Source organism: Ambystoma mexicanum, chromosome 13, assembly GCF_040938575.1.
Source record: "Ambystoma mexicanum isolate Mex_15411 chromosome 13, UKY_AmexF1_1, whole genome shotgun sequence".
Lineage (NCBI taxonomy): Eukaryota > Metazoa > Chordata > Amphibia > Caudata > Ambystomatidae > Ambystoma > Ambystoma mexicanum.
This window is the reverse complement of record NC_090938.1, coordinates 640,128,629-640,152,903: the sequence shown is the minus strand read 5'-3', so window position 1 is coordinate 640,152,903 and position 24,275 is coordinate 640,128,629. Positions and strand designations below refer to the sequence as shown.

Here is a 24,275-nt window from a genome sequence, read left to right as displayed (position 1 = left end):
CTAGAACAGAAAGAGCCTGTAGTTCACTTACTCTCCTGATGGAGGTGATAGCTATTAGAAAAGCAGTCTTAAGAGTGAGGTCTTTAAGAGATGCTTTGTGCATGGGTTCAAATGGTGAGCCCATGAGTCTGGTAAGTACCACGTTAAGGTCCCATCCGGGAGCTGGGTCAGCTATCGGGGGGGTGTATTCTCTTTACTCCCTCCATGAAGGCCTTTATAACAGGGATCTTCCAGCACGACACGGAGTTGGGAAGTGGTGTATGCAGAAAGTGCCGCTAGGTGGACTTTAATGGAATTGAACACTAGACCTGAATCCAATAAATGAGTCAGGTATAGAACAATATGTGTGGGAGAGCAGTCAATCGGGTTGATGCTCTTTCCTCTGCACCAGATGACAAATCTCTTCCACTTGCTAGAATAGCAGTGGCGAGTGTTAGGTTTTCTGGCTTCCCTGAGGATGTCCATGCATCTCTGCGGGAGCTGTAGATGTCCAAATTCTATGATCTCATGAGCCAGGCTGCTAAGTTCATGTTCTGGGGGCATGGATGCAGAGTCCTGCCCTTGTCTTGTGACAGCATGTTGTACGGGCAGGGGAGTTTCACTGGGGGAGATAGAGACATCTCCATCAAGTGAGCGAATCATGGCTGTCGGGCCCACATTGGGGCCACCAGTATCATGGTCACTTGTTCCTGGTGCATCTTGTGCACCACCTTGTTGAGAAGGGGAGTCGGGGGGGAAAAGCGTAAACAAATTTCCCTGACCATTGAATCGACAGACCGTTCCCCTTGGATTGGTTCTGGGGGTACCTGGAGGCGTAACTTTGGCATTGTGAGTTCTCCAGGGTTGCAAACAGGTCTATTTCTGGGAATCCCCATGGCATGAAGACGATGTCTTCGTGCAGTCGCCATTCGTACTCTTCGGGTAGGGGGAAATCTCTGCTGAGTTTGTCTGCCAGCAGATTGAGTTCCCCTGGTACATGTTGTGACAGTAGGAACAGGTTTTGTTTGAGAGCCCACTTCCATATATTTTGGGCCAGTTTAGACAGTCCTGGAGAGTGGGTGGCCCCCTGCTTGTTGATGTAGTACATGGCTGTGGTGCTGTCTGTAAGGACCATCACTGTTTTGCCTTGTAGGTGTTCCTGGAAGGCTTTTAGCGCCTTGAACACAGCTAGTAGCTCCAGTAGATTTATGTGTTTGGATACTACGTTCGGAGTCCACACTCCGTGAGCAGTCTGATGGGATAGGTGAGCCCCCCCCATCCTGTGAGGGATGTGTCTGTGGTTAGAGTGGCTTCCGCCGCGGGTGTGGCAAAGGGTTTCCCTCTTACCAGGTTTTCCTTTGTCCACCACCGTAGCGAGAGAACCAAGGCCTGCGAGACCACCACTAGATCGTCCCATAGTCCGCTGGCCTGACACCACTGGCTGTTGAGCCACTCTTGCATTGGGCGCAGGCACGCGTGAGGTACCAAATAAATACACAACGCCATCATTCCTAGCAAGCGCATTGCTTTGCGTACCGTCACCTCTCGACCGGCCACATATTGAGGGATCTGAAACAGCATGTTTTGGACCCTCTCGTTGGAGGGGAAGACGAGGCCGTCCTTTGTTTGAATTAGAGCCCCTAGGAATTGTTTGATCTGGCTGGGGTCTAGGCTGGACTTCTTTTCGTTGATGGAGAAGCCCAGCTGGAACAAAAGGTCTACAGTCTTTTGGGTATTGGAGAAGCATGTTTCGTAAGAATCCCCTGTTATGAGCCAGTCGTCGAGGTAAGGGTAAACTGGGATGGACAACCTGCGCAGGTGGGCAGCTGCCACTGCCAGTACCTTTGTGAATACCCTTGGTGCAGATGCTATGCCGAAGGGTAGCACTTTGAACTGGTAGTGTTTGCCCTCTAGCATGAACCTGAGGTATTTTCTGTGCGCTGGCAACATTAAAATATGAAAGTATGCATCTTTCATGTCTAGTGTTGTCATGTAATCTCCTTGTGATAGCAGGTTGATCACTTCCTGTAAGGTCACCATACGAAACCTCTGGGGTTTGACAAACTTGTTCGCTGGGCGCAGATCTAATACAGGGCGCATGGTTAGATCCTTTTTGGGGTACAAGGAAGTACACTGAATAAATACCTTCCGTTACCGGAGATAGAGGCACGACTTCTATGGCTCCTTTTTCCAGCAGTTGGTCTACTTCTTGGAGAAGGATGGCAAGGTGTTCTGGTGTCATGCGTCGTCCCCTCGGGGGTCTGTATGTTGGGGAACCGTTGAATTCGATGCAGTATTCGTGGGCTACGGTGGAAAGTACCCAGCGGTCTGACGTTATTCCCTCCCATGCTGGAAGAAAGGATGTTAGCCGGCCCCCGACCAGTGCTGCATGGGAGGGGACGCAAATCTTCGCGTCACTTGGTGTTGTTGGGGGCTTGGGAGCCTCTGGGGGTGGACCCCCGACCTCTCCCTTTGCCACGGCGCTGGCCTCTTTGGCTGTACTGCCCACTATTGGTCTGGTAATTGGTGGCAGGGTACTGTTGCTGCTGATTATGTTGTTGGCGTTGGCCACGAAAAAAGCGTTTGTTGCCATAGCCGCATCTGGTAGTGGGCTTAGAGATCTGGTCAAGAGTTTTGATAGTATCAAATTCTTTTTTAGCCATCTCCAGAGCCTCATCCACCGCTTTCCCGAAGAGGTTTGAGTCTTCAATAGGTTTATTTATTAAAGACACCTGTGTCTCCGGTTTGAACCCTGAGTTACGCAGCCATACATGGCGTTTTAGGAGTATTCCCTGAACCAGGGAACGTCCCGCTGTCTCTGCAGCATCCAGAGAGTTCTTCACAATGCTCTGGTTGACCTGGGTTCCCTCGCCAATAGTGGACAGCAGGCGTGTCCATAGCGGTTCCGGCGCTTCTTCGGCGTCTTTGCGCAGTTTGGCCCACTGCGCGTCCGCGTAGCTAGCTAGCTAGCAAGCAAGCAAGGAATAATTGTTCGCAATTCTTGCAGAAAAGGCAGCCGAGGATGTGACTCTTTCCAAGGGCATATAATTTCTTGCCCTCCTTGTCAGGTGGTGCCCCGCTGGTGGACAGCGGCACCCCTGCCCTCTTCCTTGTATTAGTTACTACAAGGGAGTCAGGAATAGAATGTCCCCTGATGTACAGCGGATCTGAGGGTGAAGGAGTGAAAAGTTTTTCAATTCTTGGATTAACTCCTCTGATTAGTGCGGGCGTGGATAGCAAAGGGATGATTCTTCTCTTCACTGAAGCGAGGAGGGGAATGGTCTGGCTGACCGGGGGTTTCTCCTTAATTACTCTTTCCACAAAGTCTATTTCAGGAGAGATCTCCCCAGTGTCCAGTTCGAAATGTGCTGCTGCCCTGCGCAACAGGGTATTGAATGTGGGCTGATCGTCTATGGGAGACGTGTTCCTAACAGGTGAATTGTCAGGAGGATTTAGGTTCAGGACATCAGTGTCCGAATATACTGATGGGGATTGCCAGGGATGTGAAGGCCCTTCTGGATTTTCTCCGAAGCCTTCTCCTACCATGTCTGGGCTGTCTTCCAGACCTTCCTCCTGGTTCTGTCCCTCTTCATCGTCCACAAATTCATCCTCCTCCTCCTCCAAGTATTGCTCCTCACCAGTGAGGTCATACACATTATGGAAATCTGAGGCTGTGTCCTGCTGGGAGGGGTTGAATAGTCTCGGATATTTAGCCCTGGGGTCCTCCTGAGGCCCTTCTCTTGGGAGTGGGAGGGTTCTGGGTCTTCATGAACCTCTCCATGCAGAGATGGAGCCTTTCCATGGTCTCATGGGGTACCCCTGAGCGGTCTAGCGGGGGAAAATTAGTGTCTTCCGCCTGAAAACGGCTCGACCTCTCCCATAACGTCGGGGAAAGTTTCCCGTCGCCGTCAGAAAAGCCTTCCGGTGTGCTGGGGGGGTCCCCCCCCCCGACTGAAGGGGGTAGTCCCTGTCCTTCTTCGGGCCTTTTTGGCGTGTCTTTCGACTTTTGCGTAGCGCTCGACGTGTCTTTCGGCGTACGCTTCTGGGCGTCGGCTACAACGATCCTCGCCAAGCTCTCTGCGACTAGTTTGTCAGAGGAGGGCTGTGGTTTCGACGTTACGGGTGTCGATCCTTCTACGGCGGCGTGCGCTCTCTGCTGGTGCGCGCCGGCCGATGGTTTGGGGGCGGCGCCCTTATTTGCCGAAAGCCAAATCGCTGGTCGCGGCTGCGGTTGCGAGAGGGGCTTCGAACCTGAACGGTCCGAGGAGGCCGCCGGTGGAACCTGCGTCTCCTTGGGCGCTAATGCTTTCTTCGACGAAGAAGAGCCGTGGGTTCTGTGCTTATGGGTGGTATCGTGTGCGTCAGTGTCGCCGGGGTGTTCATCCCCATAAGCAGGGCGTGAGCCGAGCCCGTCGGGGCCGGGGACAGACGACGAAGAGCGCGAGCGCTCTTTAGAGGGGTCTACGACTTCCGTAGCGGAGGTCGTGTTATCACGTTCCTCGTCACTGTCTGTGGTAGCGGCGGCGGGTGAGGAATCAGCCTTCGACATATCGTAGGCCGCCCACCTCTTGACCCTACGGTCTTTTAGAGTCTTTGGCTTAAGAAGCCGACAAGCCGTGCAACCCTCCTCCTTGTGATCGAGGGGCAAGCAGCGGTTACACCGTGAATGCTTGTCCTTCTAAGTGAACTTGCCCTTGCAACGCGGGCAAAACCTAAAGGGTGTCCTCTCCATAGCTGAGGCAGTAAATCGTGATAACGACCCCAAGGGAAAGGAAGGGGAAAGGGAAAGGCATTCTCAGAAAGGAAACAAGAGATGTCCCACGACCCCACTCTCCCTACTGTATTTGGCCTGCGAGGCCAGGCCACGTGTTCGGCAACGCCGAAGGATCTCCTCCGCTCGTCCCCTCTGTTGAAGATCTTGCTCGGCGGAGAAACAGCTTCACAACTGCGTCGAGGGAGGGATCTATGTGTTATATATTATAAGAAAACCACCAAAGGTCGAGGAGATGAAATCTGCAATGTCTCTCGAGGAGCTCTGCGTAAAGGCGACCAGTAGCTGGGCGGAAAAAAACAATCTGAGGGACCTCGACGCGTGAGGGATTGTGGGTACAACGCACGTCACTATAGGGAGTGTTTCAGACACGCCTTGTCGACGTCCCCTTTTCGACTACGAAAAACAAAATGCAATACTCCGCAGTGACCACTGGATGTCGGACCTATGCACAGCATGTGATTCTAAGCAGATTAACAAACATCAGAAATATATATACACATATTTGTGTATTATATGCACAAGGTTTAAAAAAGCATTCTTTAAAAAGTTGTATCCACTAGTAACATTCAAATCAAAGTTTGGATTCAGTTTGTAAAAGACAACAACAGTTGGTAAATACTTAATGCTAACACATTTTCCAGCACACTGATGTGACTTCAGTTAAGGTCAGTATTGCACTTATTTTCAGTTACCAATTCAATTATTGAGTTTGTAAAGTAACGAAAAGGTTAGAATCAGATTTAGAACATACTTTCCACAGTGCAAAACAATTACAATCTCCTAAACGGAGGAAGATAAACTTTTATCCCAGCAATAATATTGTCCACAAGTATGACCTATGCGGGAACAAGTACTACCAAAGCCAGTAGGGTGAGAAGGGTGCCTTTAGGGAGCCAGGAAAGCCAAAGTTAATGGACAGTCAAAAGTTCTGATGTACTTCTTCTAGGTAAAGTCTTGAGAAAGTTCAGCAGAAATCACAGTAACTCAAGTGAGCTACTTTGCAGAGAGCACAAGCTGTTCAGGCCAGTGCAGGAGAGTTGGTAGCAACTCTCAAGTGGAACAAAAGCCCTTCAAAAGATAGGAGGCACAACTTCTGGATAAAAGGTGAACACCCCAAACCCCACACTACCTGTGATTCGATGAAATGTTCCTGCAGGATTCCCCCTTGCTACAGCTTGGCAGACTCTTGTTCCTAGACCTTGGTCGTGGTGATGAAAGGAAGGACGTCTGGCGGGCTACTGCTGTAGTACTCAGGAGAAGGACTCCTCAGCTACGAAACTCCTTTGTTTCAGTGGCAGTTCTGTGTTTTGACACCTTCTCCTCAGCATCAATGAAGAACAAATATCTCTGGTTGAAGAAGCTTGCTCCCTCGGTCCTGTACTATGGTGAAGGGACTCTGGATCAAGATTTCCTGTCTCTGTAGGGTCCTTGGGATCCCCACGAAGAGTTGGTTGGATTCAGACTTCGCAAGATGATGCACTTGTCAATGGTAACAGGACCCCTGGCATTGGGCTTCTGCAGCTTTGGTGATGCAGATAGTCAGGGGATGCGCCAAATGGAACTGGTCTTGAGGCTAGTTGGTCTCACCAGCCCAAGGGAGGAAGTCATCGCGTACGGGTCTTCCCAGTCTATATGAAAATGGGGTCAGCACAGCTGCACGGCTCCACCTGGCACTTCACGGTCCAGGAGGATGCTGCCGGCGTCTCATCATGTCTTCTTCAGATGTTCCTTTCCAGTGGTCGCCTCTGCCTCTAGTCCCAAAAACCTCACTTTTTCACGCGATTTCCCAATCATCCACAGCTTATACTGTCAATCACACAGCAGGGTGGATGTCCTTTTAGGACAGCCAGCTGGCCAATCAGGACTGGTTTCACTCAGGCACACCTGGAGACAAAGGACAGGGAAGTTGTGGGACCCTCCCTCACTTCCTGCCTTTTCAGCTCACTGGAGCCTGGACGGGCTTCAGGGATGAAGCCCGCCAGAGGCAAAAACACACAAAGGACTCAAACCAACATCAACTAACAGTAGAAGCCCAGAAGAAACTAACAAACAGAAAATGCCAAAAAGAGAAGACGGGACATTTTGGGAAAATTGACACCCATGGGTGCTGTACTGCAGTTGAGGGTTCAGCCTGCAGTAAAAATACTTATTGGTAGTAATGTTAAACCGCTGCCACCAGCCATTGAAAGTAGGTTAACAAAAAATGTTACATGAGAATTGGGATGGGAATCACTATGTAACCCCCCCCCCCAGCACTCCACATAGGGTAGTGTGTGCTGGTCCCACAAAGAAAAGTAAGACAGGGATCTTACTATTCTTGGGAACGGTAGTTCACCCAAGAAACATGTATTAAAACATTCAGGGGACTTCTCAGTGGCACTGCATCCCATTTGCCGTGTGTCACTATACAAAAAAGCAGATGCCTACGGTAAAACAGTAAAACACAAAAATCTTAGTCAAGTAAAAACACAGGAGAGAGGGAGAAAAAGGTCCCACTTATTCAGGTGGAACAATTCACAAGCCCAAAGTCCAGCAAAAGAGCTTGGGGTCTCTAAGGTTGAAGGGAATTAGCACAAAATGAAAATTCTCCCTAACAGGAAGACACTTTGTCTAGGTCTTGCAATACACGGGGAAGTAACAACCAATCATTTTCACTAGCAGGAATACCAGCCTCAAGGTAGGTACCAGTTGTTCCCTATGAGTTCTACTTTATCTCTACATCCTTCCATCGCCATCTCAGAGCCTTTACACCCCTTATGATCAGTTACCCTACATCACTTGTGGCTTTCCCCATATGATCTGCATGAGCAGGAATATTGTTCTAATACACATCAAAACCCAACACGTGGAAGGCCTCCTCGCACCTAAATTCATCATCTCTACAATGGATATATTTCAATGACTTTTTACGATAGCCCAATTACAACAAATCTTGAGATGAGATTACTCCAAGTTGTGGGATTTCGTATAAATTCCACACTCTTTCACGATTTAAAGGAGGAGTACTAGGGTTCCCAAATAACTCCTCTATAATAAACATTGCAACAATCAGTGGATGCAAATCTGTAAACATCTTGTCTGCGTTCCTTGAAATTATAAGTTTGCTACCTAAAAAATAGATATAATTGGTAGGTTTTCTCGCTCCTCTCCAATTGTATCAGGAGTGGTTAAAGCCCTCGTAAGTCGCACATTTTCTTGCTGGCAAAACAGAGCTATCCAGATCAATCCTCAACTCACTTTCTTGTGTAGAAGTCTTTGCCCAAACCAGGGCACCCAACATGTATATATTCAAATGGTTCCCTCTTTCCACCACAAATGCCACATTTTGGATGTTTGCCCATAATACACGCAGGTCTTTAGTTTTGATCAGTTTAGATCTTCCACCCTTTCCCCCCCCCCCCCCCCAATATAGCCGAGGGTTGCTCTTACCACCTGTGGTACTCTTCCCTCTGTCAAAATGTCATTTACAACTTCAGGAGATTCTGTAAGGACCCTTTTTTCTTTTTATGATTTGTACATGTTAACTCAAATCTATCATCTGAGATTCCAACCAGTGTCATTCTTATCAATACAGTTAGATTTTTACAGCAAAGGCCTTTTTGCAATTTTCTAGATTTCCCTGCTCCCTTTGTCCTGTGCTCCGTTGAAGCAGAAGCTTGCACTCTCCTGCGCCTCTTCCTGCTAACCACAAACCTTCTATCACCCAGTTCCTCCTGAACCATAGACACAGACCGAACAAGGCGGGAGGATACTTTTTCTACCAGCTGAGCACTGTTTTTTGTCCCGCCTCTGGATACCTCACTGGGGTGCACATTTCCTATATCCATAAATGTCCCCTGGATCACTGATACCTTGTGCAAAGGAAATTCCACTTGGAGCATCAGGTATTGGTACTGTCTCTTCAAAATTGCCTATGGATTAGGAGCAATAGACCCCTTTTCGCCCTTCACATACCACGGTGGCTTCAATCTTTCAGATGCTTATGTTTCCATTGGATTTAGAGTACACAACATTGCAAATTAATTGAAAATCAACAGTTCTGTGTAGTTTATCACTACTGCTGCTAGCTATTTTGCTGTACAGTTTTACAAGAAACGTGAGCATCAAGTGCAAAGATGTCAAAGAAGTTAGTGCTGGAATAAAGGTAAAATAGAAGTTGTCTTCGCTTAGGGAAATTCAGGTGCCTGAATCCAAACAACGTGCATCTACTGGCTGTAGACTATAAAAGATCTGTGCATTCAAATTACAAACGCTCTCAGGAGTATAATGCTACAGACGAGTATGCTCGTCCCATTTGCATAGAATTCCATGAGCTCAGCATTTAAGGAGTTAAGAGGAGCAAGACCACCTTCTCATTGCTCTCTTTATTAACAGGCTTGATTTTGTCTTAATCCCCACCAAACTGCAGATTCCTGCATGAGCCTTGCCCCAGTTGCTTCAAGCGCTACTATTTCGGCTTCCAAACTGACAAGTTTCCACAAGCTCTTTGTCAATCACTTCTTGGATAATGACATACCCCCCACCAACACCAACCCCCCACGGCACCCGAGGAACTCACCTTTTTCCTTAACCCTGTTTGCCAGCAACCAGAATGGTAGTCGTTTCAAGCCGTCTTGAGAGCCATGCTGCCATATTGTGGTAGTAGTCTGTTTTTTTTCCCCAAACAGGTATTTACTCCAAAAGAACTTTACCCGTTGGAATTTACTGTTGCTCTCAATATCATGCTACCTTCCTTAAGAGTAACCGTCTCCTCTACTATATGCCACTGGGCATGAGGTTAGTTCTTGTGACACACAACTTCCATCTTCATTTGGGACCACCTTTAAAATGTCGGAATGTCGGTGGCATTATGAATAGCACTGCTGTTCAAACGGTCCATATCAACTCTAGGGTTAGAATCCCCTGTGCTTTTTCTGGGTTTTTTGAGTAGTGCGTGGAGAATGTACTGCTTTGTAAATTACAACATATTTAAAGAAGCAAAAGTAGATAAGCGATTAACGAACGCGTGATATTCCCTTCTGCTCCCTCACACTGCTTCACGCGTCTATGTGGGCCTGGGGGAAGAGCAGACAGATGGGATTACTCACCCCCTCACTCCAGACCCAAGCTACTCCTCACTGATAACACTGAATGACGCCGAAACATGTCTGGGGATGCTTGTGGTCTTGTGCAGAAGGGATGTGACCTAGCAGTGCAGGTTGGACTGCCCCTTTAGGGGTGGGACAAAGCCTGATTAACATATGGCCTTTCCCCTTTCTGTAATGGCTTGGTGAAGAACAATGGCCTGGAGGGTTGCCCAGAGCAATTGTCAAATATTTAAGATTAATTCTAAACCACCTAGCCCTCACCTCTTTGTTTTTGATTCCTCACCTTCGAGCCGCCGCAGGATCTCCTGTTGATGTGCCCCCCTCACCATGGTGGGATCTTGCGTTACACAGACTTGAGCTCAGGAGATGTGACCTCTCGCTGGCACTCTGTCCAGCCGCTCTCTGTCCTGTAAGCAGTGCATAATCCTACCTCGTGCTAGTCAAGGATGTTTGCACCGAACCTCTTGTCCACTCAATCATTAAAATATAGACAAAAACACAGACATGCTTCCCTGTGCAGGTACTTAGACAACAAATAAAAAAAAAACAGCTGCATGTTGTACACTCATAAAAATAAATGTTCCTATAAAGTAACGCAATCATACATGTAAGCACAGCCACACAAACCTGTGCAGTAGCGTTCTTATAAGCTGGACCCAGCTTCCATAAGGTCTTTCCATGATGTCCTTGAGTATCAGTCGGATGCCATTGCTTACAATGTCCTTTTCTGTTGATCACTTCTGATATCAACACAAATGTGAATCAAGGGACCTGAATTTCATTTGTAACAGGGCATCAAAATCATAGGCCCCACTGCAGTCAAATCTAACATCTGTATACATACCAGTCCTACAGTTTTGTTATTTTTTAGCGCAGCATTATAACGGTTACAAATTCCATTGGCCACTGACTTTACTATAAAAAGTGTATCAGCAAGGAAAAAAGAAATGCAAGCGACACTGTAAGGCACCACGGACTGTTTCTGATACACCTGCGAGTACAAAGTGTCCTGTAAAAACATTTTTTGTAGAGTTGCCCAGCCCACCTTAACAACAAAGCGTTGTGGGCAATTAATTATCCAGCATCGCCCTTGCACACACTAGGAGGTCCAACAGTAATTTTGTTTTAAAAAATATGTTTATAAGCAGCCCTCCAGATAAGGGGTGTATCGGGCCCTTTTACGCCCTGAATTCTTGCCAGTACGCCACATTTCACTTTTAAATGCGTACCGTTTACGCAGGATTGTCACTGTAATTCTTTATTTTAAAAAGTCCCCTTTCTGCCAGTAGATGGCATTGCAGTATGAAATTAATTTCTACTTCAGTGGGTTACAGGCAAGTAACAGAGGGGCTCAAAACTACAGCATTTTTGAAAAGTCAGCCAATGGAGAAGTCCACCTGTACTGCTGGCCTAATCCAAGCACGCGAAAGGCGTTTTACAGGTCAGCTACAAGGGGACCGTGGGAAGATGTAAAACTCCTGGCAGGTGGCTCTCATTTGAATACATGCCTGCTCAGTGAGTAACGTCAGAGAGACGTTCAAACCATAACAACTCCACTATATGCACGGCAGAGAGGAATAGCCAAACAGGACAATGTGAACGCATCTAGGGGTTTTCATGCCAATGTATTGCGCTGCAGTCTGTTTTAAGCACTCTCTATTGGGTGTTAAAGGAAGGAATGGTCCAGGAACACACATTTGTAGGCCAAATAAGGAAGCAGGTGATAGAATCCAAACATGTGTGTTTCAAAGTCACCAAGTAGCAATTAGATGCCATCTCCGCCTTGGAGTAAAATTAATGTGGAGACAGCAAAACCTCCCTCCAGCCCCCCTCCAGCCCCCCCCCCCCCCCCACAATCACCCTCCCCACCCACACACACAATAGCACTGGTTGCACACAAAAAAGGTTGCATCACATTTGTGACACACTGGAAGAGATGTGGTAGGTTCAGCCGCAGGAGTTTTACCAATAGAATACATTTTCAATTGAGTGCCTTTACAAATTGAATAACATCCCACACAGTTAGTTGGCATTATTACCCACAAAACATTGTTGGTTAAAACAAACACAAAGTGCCAGCAAAATAGAGCAGTACACAGAGGTGCGTTATCAAACATTTTCAAATGGATAAGAATACACTACATAGAATTATAGTGCAGGAACTAAAAGGTGTCTTGTCGAAGCGGGGACCCTTTAGTTCCTGCACTATAAATCTTGTTCTTAGTTGGCACACAAAACCTTTTTGAACACCTGTGGTGAAAAGACTTGAACACAAATCTATATGAAATCCCTGCAGTGTGTACGACCCCAAGAGCTGACGGTATTCTAGTCTACTGTGCAAAGCTTGGAACCCTGTGCCTTTAATACAATCTCATCTTTCCGTCGTATTTACTAGCAAAATCGCAATGTTGTTACCAAGTCCCAGCATTCAGGGGTTCTATCAATGCTTGCCATCGCCTTTTTTGGAGAGCTCACCCGACTCCCCTGCTCTTGAGCTTCTCTCCAGCCATTACCATATTGCCCAACATTTTTCACATGCACGTTGCTAATGCATGCAACATACACAAGGCTATCCTGTTGCCCATAAATCCTGCTTGGCTTGTTAATTTTGTGACAAAAAGACAGCAGTGCTGAGGCCTGAGTGTGGAGTGGGCTTGCTACGGCGGGGACGTGCATACTTCGTTCCCCGAAGAGATCCTATGCTGCATCCCGTTGGGAGGACCCAGGGATCACCAGTCATTTATCAGTGCTCGAGGGGCCTTATACGCTGCAGCCTGCTCCGGGCTCAGGTGATGGGATCTGAAGCCCGTGGGAGTGAGAGGCCATGCAGGTGTGATCTTGGCCAGTGATTTGCCACATGATTGGAGGTGCCCTGGGGTGAGGCTGGAGGTACATCGTTTTGGCTAAATTACTTATTTTGAGCCCAGGCCTGAAGTGGTTATTATTGAGAGGTTTTGATCTCTGCCCATATATGTAGCTGAATTGCTCCTGGCATGCCACCTGAGGGACAGGAATTGCTGTTTGTGGGCCAGCTACCCTTTTGCAGAGCTGAACATTACCCTTGTGGATGAAGTGGGGAAGACTAACTTTTATATTATGGGTTTGATATACTGCTCCTGGCGTTGCAGCACTTGGCTGTAGGTACAGGTAGTGGATTGTGAACTGGATCCGACAGGGATAAAGGGTGCCTGGCTGGATTTGCGTGGTGCGGTGCAGATTCTGGCCTACTAGGTGCGCCTCGACATCCTAGCTGCTGGAATACTTGGTGGGGTGCTGTCATTACCTGAGTACATTGCGTGTTGGAGAATGATGAAGGGGGCTGCCAAGAAACGTGGGCTGATGGATTCCTTTGCTAGCACTCCTTGCAGGGAGGTGCCTACTGCATCTGCTGCAGAGATTGCCCAGCTTGTGCAATGGCGGCGCCTGCGGGGATGGAACCCCTTATGGCAGCCATGCAGTCTGGAGTTGGTTCTGTGAACACTAAGCTGGCTTATATTGTTGCCAATATAAGCTCCTTGAAGGCTAGAATGGGCGCATTACAGAGACTGAGACGAAGATGGGGCACCTTGATGATCCAGTCCTTTCTCATGATCAGCTACTGAAAGGGGTCACAAAGGAGCTTACCGCTGTTAGAACGAACTGCAAGGATTTGGAGTTGCGTTCTCACTGGAATAATATTCATATTGTGGGAGCTCCGGGGGTGCCAGTGAATGGGCCCATGTTGCAATTTGGTGAGGGTCTGCTTAAGACATTGTTAGAGGAAGCGGACTTCTCAGCTCACTTCCTTGTGGAACGAGCGTATCAGGCGCTGGTGCCTGTCCCCAAGCCTGGAGTGCCACCGCGCACAATTATCGCTCGGCTGTGGAATTACAGATAGTAAGTTTGCCACTTCTCCATCATCTCTGAAGTTAGTGCCTCTCCCAACATTTGAAGGGTTAGCCATTCCCCCACCTAAATTTTAGCCTGGGTGCGCCCCTGGATGTGCGCAATTGCATTTTGTTAGGCAGAGAGAGGAGGGAAGCCTTTCCCTGAAACTGGCGGTGTTAAAGTTTTACCTCCATCACCTCTCTGCATATTGTGCTTTCAAATATACTATTCAATAGTACGTGTTGGATACTCTTTTGCAGGGAGAAAACTCATTTTTACTCTCTTGAAATTGCATTTACTCTCTAATTTGAAAATGCATGCGTAAAATGCTCCCACCTCAAAATCTTATCTGGAGCACTGTTTATAAGTACATCTTCTTGAGATGAGAGGCGTCAAAGAAGCATGAGAGATCATTGACACGGGGTGTATCTTGGGGATTCACATGACATGGCGACGTTATTTACAGTGACAAATTTAGGGGCTACTGGGGCAGTGTTTTTGACAACAGAAAAAAGCTTGAGATCTCACGGGCATGTTGAAAGGATTCCATATGGATGATATGGGTTGGTGGGGGGGTCTCAAATGACTGAATAATTTCCTTACTTGTAAAGAGCAGTTTTAAAACTAGAGGTGGGAAATGAAAACGGAAGCTATAGAACCATCACACTACACCGGTCAGCCCCCCTGCCCTCCCCACGTGAGGTCTTAAAAGCCCTGGTGCTTCCCCTCCTGGCTCGCGAAGCAGACCTCATCCTTGCTCACCTCTGCCAGCTTCTTCTTGGCGATGGCACCAGCTCCCACGCCACGGCGATGCATCTTTCCCTGTAGTTTAAGCAGGAAAGAGTCTAGATTGACGTCAGCAGACTGCACCGTGTTTGGACAGTCAGATAGTATATTAGCTATCTGTAATGATGAAACAGAAAAAGGACAAATGCATTTAAAGGAGGAAAACACAGAATTGTTTGTTATGTGCTCTATAAATCAATAAAACGTTCAATCAAGTGAATAGCTGAGAAATGGCATATAGTCTTGCAAAATAGCCTAGCTTGATCAATTAAATGAGATCATGTTTATAATATACGGACCATTTTAGTAAAGGTTGAGAAGGCTAATAATAAAAATAAACAGCCTGATGTGCGAATGACTTCTAGTTTTTGTTTTTAAAGTCATCAGCAAATGTCGCAGAATGGTGGGTGATGATTTGGGGATGAGTTTAGGATGACTTAATTAATATGTTCACATAATCCCCATTTTAGAAAACTATGTACCTGATGCTTTCAGGATGACTTGCTGAACAAGATTGAACGTTTGTCCCTGATGATTTGGGGATGATACTGGGATGACCTGGTCATTACTTCAAGAGCATCGACATGAAGCATTTTTTGTTTTGTGATTTACGGATTACTTCAGAACATCAGAGTTTGTAGGATGATATGCGGACCAATACAGATAGTCATTCTACTTTTGCTTAGTTGCACAAGGGTAAAGCTTGACACTATTTTGGGCCAAAGTGGAAGCTAAAGGCCTACACATACCATGTACCACCTGGGTAAGAATCCTTTGCCATCCCAGGCAAAAGCATGAATCCAGCACCCTAACAATCAATACATTTCTATGCTGACTGCATCAATATATGGCAGTATTCACATGTATTCATTCACACAGTATTCATGTTTGCTTTGCGCATCATCCAACAATCATAACCAAAAGGACCTCCAGGACAAAAAAAAAAAAACATTTTAAAAAAAAAACCACTTAGGGTTCAAAAAAGAAAGAAGCAATAAACAAAAGGAACGACTAAGTCCCATCAATCAAGGTCTCAGCTACCCACAACCTACCAAATACAAGCAACAAACCACAAACAGCAAAGATCATCTTGCCTACCTTCAAGTTGAGCTGCAATTAAGATTTTATAAATCTTGGAGTTAGATCCTTTTCTCGTGGAAGCCTCCACAACCATCCTCTCTAGGGGCTTGAGAGGGCGGGAAAGGGACAAGCCCCATTTGGGCTAATTAAGAGCCCTTTAATTCGAAGGTAGTCGAAGATAGATAAATGGGTGCTCCCCCATGGCCTCCGCTAGGATGCCATAATCAATGAAAAACGCCATTTTCAAAGAGCTGGGCGACTCTTTCCAACCCCGCGTCAGACCACTTTTGGGTATCCCTGAAACCCCTCCACCCCAGATCAAGAGGGGGCCCCCACAGAGACGACAGGGGAGAGGGCCAGGAAGAGAGGAGAGCGTTGGGAGTATCATGTTTCCTTAGGGACCACAGGACTGCCAGGGTTGGGTGACTTCTTATTCTATCAGGAATATCTCTAGTCGGGGCCCACAAAAGGTCTCTAACTTTCCTGGGATGTGTGTGGGTGTCTTCGATATACATCCACTAGGTTTGCATTTCATCCTTCAGATGCTCTAACATGACCCTTAACTGGGCCGCCTTGTAATACTAGTAAAAGTATGGCAGGCCAAAGCTTCCTTGAGACCTGTGGAGGTTTAGAGTCTCAGGTTTGACCCTTGGTTTCTTTCCGTTCCAAATGAACCACAGAACAATGGTTCGCAGGGACTTCAAGAAGGTACTTGGCACTATAACAGGAAGAGCAAAAAAAAAAAAAAGGTATAAGAGCCGATGGAGGATATTCATTTTTAGAGACACCATACGCCCAAACCAGTAGAGGATCAGAGGGGCCCACAGTTGCAGGTCCCTGTGAATCTTAGAGAGAGCGGGGGGGGAAAATTCAGCTCAAAAAGGTTCCCCAAATCTCTTGGGAGTAGAACCCCCAAATAGGATATAGCTGTACGCTCAACTTGGATACCCTCGGCCGAGTCTTTCCCCTCAAGGACCTCATCTATTCTCCCCATTGGTATGAGGCATGACTTTTACGGGTTATTTTTCAAGCCGGAGAAGACTCCAAATGATCGAATCAGATCAAAGAGTCTCGGGAGAGAGTCCTTCAGGTTAATCCCTTGGTGCTGCCTTATAGCAAGGGGCTCCATTGTAAGAGCATATAGAAGGGGAGAAATGGGGCATCCCTGCCGGCTACCTCGAGAGAGGAAAAACGGGTCAGAGACCACCTCATTGACTGAAACCCTGGCTGTTGGGCCATTATACAGGGCGGCTATCCATCTCAGGAATCTTTCCCCAAAACCCATTCTGCGAAGGACCTTGCCCATGTAAAACCACTCCACACGGTGAAAGGCCTTTTCTGAATACAATGACAGTAGGTAAGCTTCCATCCCATTACTATCGGCCTTGTGCATCAGGCCCAGAGATTTTCTGAAATTATCAGACCCTTGCCTCACTGGGATAAACCCAACCTGGTCGCCATGAACTAAAGAGGGAAGGTGCTGGGCCAACCTGTTGACAAGCAACTAACTTTGCTAGGATATTCACGTCAGTATTTAATAAAGAAATTGGACGATAGTTCATCGGGTCCCCCCCCCCCCTTCGGGATGACCACAACACAGGCAGATAACCATGGACGGAGGGAGGCTCCCAGAATTCAAGCACTCATTGAATAATTGAGACAGGAATGGGGCTGGGGCAGAGCGAAAAGAATTATAGAAAAAGACTGAAGCCATCTTCGCCAGGTGTGGTGCCCACCTTCATGGAACCAATAACGTCTACTACTTCTTGGGGCGTGACATGCCTCTCTAGCAGGGAGTCAGGGGACCGGAAGAGAGTGCAAGAAATTATCGGACTCCGGACCTTCCGCCAAACACTCAAAGGTGTAGAGGCGCTCATAAAACATTCAAAATTGCTCTGCTATTCCCAAAGCGTCTAGGCATTTTTCGCCCCCGGGATTCGCAATGCATCTACTCTTCTAGAGCGCCTCAGCTCCCGTAACTTCCAAGACAAAATGTTAGCCGTCTCTTCCCACTCTCCATATATCGCTGTTTTGCCCGACCAAGAGGGTAGCTTGTTTCGCCTTGAGCTGATGAAGCTCAGCCATTTTACCTGGGTAAATTTGGGAATCGAAGCTTACTCAATTAACGCCCACCCCCCCCCGAGAATCCTTTCCTCCCTAACCCTGACACGCTTCCCTGATGCCCCTAACCCAATTAGGACTCCCTGTATTGTCGCCTTAAAGGCCTCCCAGATTCCTGCCTCACCAACTTCTCCGTTACCGTTAAGCTAAAAAAAAAAAAAACTCCTTTATTTGCTAGGAGAGTCTGGGCAACTTCCTTATCCTTCAACAGAAGGTTGTTACACGTCCACCTTGGGGGCATTGGGTAGCTCGGGGAGATACCCACTTGGACGCCGACCAGGTCATGGTCGGACCACGGGATCAACTCCACCCAAACCTCGAAATACTCTCGCACAAGGATTTGTCGAGCAAAATATAATCGATCCTCGAGAAAGAGGAGTGGGGATTCGAGAAACATGTGAAAAGGGGGTCCCGCCCTGGGCTCGACGAATAGGAATCAATAAGACCGAGCGCCTAGTTTGTGGTGTAGAAAGCGGAGCTTCTGGAGGTGTAGATCTGCAAGAGGACGGGCTGAAATTCTATCCCTATCCGGGTGGAGAACCATGTTAAAATCGGCTCCCACCAGAAGGAGCCCTTCAGTGAATCCCATGATCCTCATTTTTACATTCTCCCAGAATTGATCCGAGCCTCGTTAGGAGCATAGACCGACACCAGCGTCACCCTCCTCCCCCTAATTTCCCCCTTCACCATCACAAACCGTACGTTGGGGTCAGTACAGTGAGATTTCGCTACAAAGTGTGCATGGGGCGACACCACAATCGCCACCCCTCTTTTTTTGGAAGGGGCTGAGGCATAGAAGACCTCCTGGATGGATCTGGACCTGGGCACCATCTCTCTACCCCGCACCCAGTGGGTCTCCTGAAGAAACAATACATGCAGCTTGAGCCTATTAAACCCGTTCGTCACCAGTGACCTTTTATTCGAAGAATTTAATCCCTGGACATTTAGCAAACCCAACGTCAGCGAAAGAAACACATCAGTCATCAACCTGATGAACAACTCTAAGACCCTGCAAGGGAGCTGGAGCCCCCTCTCCTCCTGGGTCTGAACCTCTGGTATTTTCTAAAGAGCAAGCCCCTCAATGGAATCAGAACTCTTTCCAGTACTTTCAAAGAACAACAGATCCCTAGTAAGATTAAACAACTCCCCAACTTACCCCCTTTAAACGCCTGGACTACCCGTGACATAAGAAGTGTCATCCAACCAGGACACCAGGATCTGCCCCCACCAGGGCAGCAAATGACAACAAAACACAGAAGTTCTGAGGGGGGCCCCCCCCCCCCCCAATGCACCACCACCGATTCAGGAACAGAGATCAACAATACCCCCGCCCCCCCCACCACATGAAACTATAACAAAGGAATACCTCCCCCCAATCAAGTAGCAAAGCTACACCCAAAAAATATTTGCATTGTGAACTGTCGATGTTAACGCCACAAGGGCTAAGCAAAACAGCCACCAACTTTTCTGAGATTTTTTCAGGCTGATCGGGCATGGCTAGCCATTTGCAGGCTTCGGGAAGGGCGGGATCACCCTCCTGAATTTCCTATGGCCCCGTACTCAGCGCTGCTCTGAGGGTTCACCAGCTCTCCCACCGGGTTTCCGTGGGCTCGCCTTAGGACTTTCACGTATATCCCGATTATCGTTGCAAGGAGGTCCGCCCAGAAGTTCGAGTTACTCTTTGTATGTCATCTTCGGTGACTAGGGTGCAATTATATCCCTCATACTCAAAATAAAGGGAAAAGGGGTGGCCCCCCCACGTGTATCGACCCCCTTGGGTTGAAGCCATCTTGTAAGCAGGCCACAGATATGCCTTCTTGCCAGGGTAAGGGCTGACAAATCTTGATATATCAAGACCTTCGCAACCTCCCAGATTATCGGGTCCTTTTTACGTGCAAGCTCCAAGATCTTGGACTTTTCTGCAAAGTTGTGGAACCTCACACGAATTGGACTGGGTCTCCCGGAGGGGGCCCCCCCCCCCCCATCTATGGGCCCTGTCAATGGTGGGCTTTGTGGTATTGGCTTCATCAAATAGCAAATAGCTTATTGATCACCTCATTGACAGTTCTAATGAAATCTGCCTGTGTTTCGCCGTCCCGCTCCAGGATCCCCAGGAAGCGTAGGTTACTGTGGCGTTCCCCGTTTTCAAGGTAGTAGAGTATTAGGGTACATTTCTCCTCACGCCTCTCCAGCTCCGCTAGGTGCTTGTCCATTTGGGCTTCCAGTATGTCAACTGAGGTTTGGTTCCCTTCCATGGCTTGAACACGGTCCTCCACAGAGTCCATCTTTTTTTTCCAAAGAATCTAGTCTTCTGCCAATGTTGGCTCTAAAGCCCCAGATCTCCTCCAGGAGAGCCGTCATGCTCCGATTTACAAGTTCGGCATCCACTGCTCCAGATTGTGTGGAGGGGGGGGGGGGGGGGGGGAATGGGCTGGCTCCTTCCATGGAGGTCGTCGGGAAATGCCTGAATTTCCTCAATGACTGGGACCAGTCCATCTGAGATGGACCCAAGAACAAAACTGGGCACGAGATCAGGGAGAGCAAACCAACATGAAGACCTCGGACTAGGTCTTTGCAAGGTTCAGGACACCGCGCCCCCCCCCCCCCCCCGGGGCCACATGAAAAAAAACAGCGGGAGAAAAGGGAGAAAATCCAGCCTCCAAGTAGATTCCTATAGGTTATATCACGCCCGGAGCTATGTGAAGCCCACTACTAGTCTCCCCACACCCCGGGTGAGCAAAAACCAGTGCTCCTAGATCCTCATTGCCCCCCGGGGGGCGAGAAGGGAGGTCACTGGAGAGGAATGCCTCGTAAACTCCCCTCCACCAACCGCTATTGGCCACTTGCTGCAACAAAGCTAAGGTGACTTTAAGCGCAGAGGAGCAACTCCGCGATATGTTCTTGCAGCCCCGAGGTCGCAATAAGATGTTGAAAGCACCCCAGGTTAGAGGGCAGAACGCTTCCCTGCCTTGATAAACAACCACAGAGATAATCAGTCGTTGAAGGGAGCAATCATAGAACTTTCTGCTTCACCCAGAAAGGGTAGTCTGTGCAGCCATCAACCTGTGGGCAGGCGGGGGGGGGAGGGGAGTAACATAAGCTGAAGCTTTTTTTTCTTCAAATGTCCGGGCCGAGAGGCTCCCCAGCTTAAAGATGTCGGTGTGGGCCAGATTGCTTGTGTCTTAATACGCCAGGGCGGGAGGATAAAATGGAGCTATGGCAGGATAATGCAGTGTCCGCCCAGCAAGCCTCCTCTGCTGCATCCACCACTACCGCTCAGCACAGAGGGGGTGCCAGAGGGTACAGGGGAGGCCCCACCTCAACAATGGGCCGCATAGAAACGCATCCGAGGCTCCTGTAGCCGCCGTATCTGCGGGGGGCGCTCAACGGCTCCACTGCCACAGCGCCCGCCAACACTGCAATGCTTCACCTCTCCCGCCCGCTCTTCAACGCCCCTCCAAACCTGACCAGGAGCGGCCGCCACACACACCAGGGTCCCGGCGATGTCTGCTGGAGCTGGGTCTGGCCAATGTCACAGAGGTCCACAGAAGGCAGACTCCAGCCAGGGCTTACATAGAGCCACGGCACATGCAGATTGAGGCTCTTGTCCACCCGCCTCCCAGTGCTCAGAAGGACGCTTCCACGGAGTCTGGGATGACAGCCAGGCTGGAATCAGGAATGTAAGCTGGGGCTCGGATGAACCATTGTGCTTTTTTTTCTCTCCTCTGTGCCGTGCCGAGGGCCTCTCCCGCGCTCTCCCTGGAGGAGGCTAGGCAGCACGCTAACTGCGGGACCATCTTTTTTCACCAGGTTTGGTCTTTGTTCATTTTGCCTTTGGCTGGCTTCAGGGGTGAAACTCGCCTCTGGCTCCAGAGTGTCTGGGGTAGGCAGGAAGTGAGGGAGGTGCCCGAAACTCCCTGTGCTTAGTCTCCTAGGAGACCCAAATGCACTCGGTGGTGATTGGCTGGCTGTCCGGCCAGGACAGGACAGCCACCCTGCTGGGTGAGTGACAGCTAGGCTGAGATGAATGGGAGAGAACTGAATAAAAGGTGAGTCTTTTTGGCTTGGAAGGCAGAGTCGACCACTGGTCGCAGGAACCGAAGAAGAGCTTGAAGAGGACACCTGCTGCTACTCCTGGAATGTTGGTTTGCTGGGTGAAGCCCTGCTGCAGTGCCGAAATGCCACAAATTCGCATCGACAGAGAAGCCCCTGCAAGGACGACTTCTCCCTTTGAGATGGTGGGACCAATCAACTCCAAAGTAAGCCACCAGGACACCAATCTCGGAGCTGGTTGAATTTCCTCAGAGTTGCTGCAGGAAACCGTATAGCCAGGGAGAGGTACACCAGATTGTGTGCATTACTTTGGCCTAAAGCTTTTGGAAGAACTCTCACGAAGCAGGACTGACCAAGCCTGAGCCCCCTTCAGCAGAGTGCGGGACCGCAGAAGCAAGGACAGTCCACCTTGACTGCCGGGAACCGCGTTGTTTTTATTTGCTGTAGCTGAAACACGAAACCGCCACTGAAAGTGAAGTTTGCCGTCGCGTGTTTTGGTAGTCCCAGCGCATTGTCGGAGTCCCCCGACGTCCTCCCTCTTGTCCCCATGACTGAGGCCCAAGAACAGCGAGATCTGCAGAGCTGCACAGGAAAAGGAGTCATCAGCTGCATCTTTTCTTCTTTACCAAGGTACTGTAAAACAAGTCTAAGAGAACTTACCTCTTACTGTAGAAATGCGTGTAACTTCCACAACTCACAAGTCTAATCAACCTCTGGCCCTACATTTGATTCTACGGGTCCTTGTACTCCTGTCTAAATGACTTAAGACAGATCTCTATCCCTTAACATGTGGACACCTAGTTTTGTGCGATTTGGGTAGCTGTATTGTGGAATTTGCTGCATAACTAGGTTCTGGTCCTCATCTACATAGCCTCCTATAAAAGAGGACAACCAACCCCCCCCCCCCCTGCTCACTTGCAGTTAATTGACCCTCTTGAGACTCAGTCACACTACCTACTTGTGTAGGACAGACCTATACCTAAAGGTGGGTTACCTAATACCAAGCAGATAAGTCTTTTGTAGTCTCACGCAGTGTGACTGCACTAATTCTTACCTAACACCGCAAGAATAGAAATTGGCAAACAATTCACAGAAAGTACTCTTCAAAATCAGACATCTAAAAAAAAAAAAAAAAAACAACAAAAAAAAACAACAAACACCTCTTCCCAAAACGTCCATCACCCCTACACAAACAGACAAAATAACCAACCATTCATCTGACAGCAAAAATAGACACTACAAGAGAACATCAACCTAGCCGGGGCAAATACAACCGCGACCACAGACACCAGACGTAACAGAGATTACAGCAAAACTCATCTGCCTAGAATAAATCATGGAGGAAACGTGCGCCACACTGATGCAGGATCTCCAAGGGACCCCTAACCCCCAGGCGTCTTCCAAGGAATCCTCAACTACAGAACCCAGCGACACGCTTCCGGAACCTAATGAATCGATCACTCAAAAAAGGAATAGTACCATCCTCCTTCAAGTCAGCATACATCAAACCACTGATTTAAAAAACAAAAACGTCAGAAAGCGCAGAAGACCCAAGCAACTACAGACCGATATCCAACTTGCCCTGCCCAGGGAAGATCCTGGAGAACCAACTCTACAAAATCCAGCTTAAGAAACAAAGCGAATAGTCAACCAATCACGAGCAAGCTTCAGACCGACGAGAGAAACAGAATCAGCACTTCTATCCATATGAGACGACCTGAAAATAAACGCAGACGACGACACACAATAGGCCCTACTTCTACTGGACATTTAAGAGGCTTTGGACACAATCACCACGCAACACTAATAAAAATATTGATGGAATGTGGCATACAGGAATCCGCACTAAAGTGGTTTACCTCATTCCTAAAAAAAAAAAAAAAAACGAAAGAACGAACTTACCACCGTTCACCAACAGCAAAAATATATCTTGTGGAGTCCCACATAGTTCCAGCCTCTCCCCTCTACATGTGCCCACTGATGAAAATAATTCGATCCGACAGACTTACCGCCTACAACTACATAGACGACAACTGCAAGGCATAAATTAGTTTTGCAAAATTGATTAGCTCAAATTGCTTAATAAAGATAAATTGATTAGCAATCCAACCTAAATGATTATCAATTTTTAGGTAACTGCTCATCCCATTGAAAATAGTGAACTACAACACAGCATCAATAAAGAATCAACGGTTTCTGTTTGTGCTATTTTTATTTTATTATTAAGTTAAGACCATTATACCAGTGTTTGGCATATAAGCGAACAACCACAGACTACTGGTTCATTGAAAATTGGGTAAAAAATGTTTTAAAAGGCCTGTAGGCCTACAATGTGTTTTAAGATGTGATTTGTGTACATAAGCTCTATTTGAGCAAGCTATGCCGTAACTCATCACCACCACCACCAGGACGTCTAGGTGTCCTAATACTTTTCAGTGGAAGTTTAGGGTTTCAGATCCTCTTTGGCTGCATTTCTTGGTCTTCATTATAATGTATGCATCCCATGGGTGCCTCAGAGTATTTTACTC

At 48.0% G+C, this 24,275-nt stretch overlaps 1 protein-coding gene across 1 annotated transcript in view; it reads right to left on the bottom strand.

Moving 5' to 3' along the window:
* The window catches only part of SNF8 (SNF8 subunit of ESCRT-II), a 460,264-nt gene that overhangs the window by 370,950 nt on the left and 65,039 nt on the right, over positions 1 to 24,275 (bottom strand). Inside the window, exon 2 of the mRNA XM_069634581.1 lies at positions 14,470 to 14,610. Within this exon, the coding sequence (XP_069490682.1) occupies positions 14,470 to 14,610 (141 nt within the window). The remainder of the gene's footprint in view (positions 1 to 14,469; positions 14,611 to 24,275) is intronic.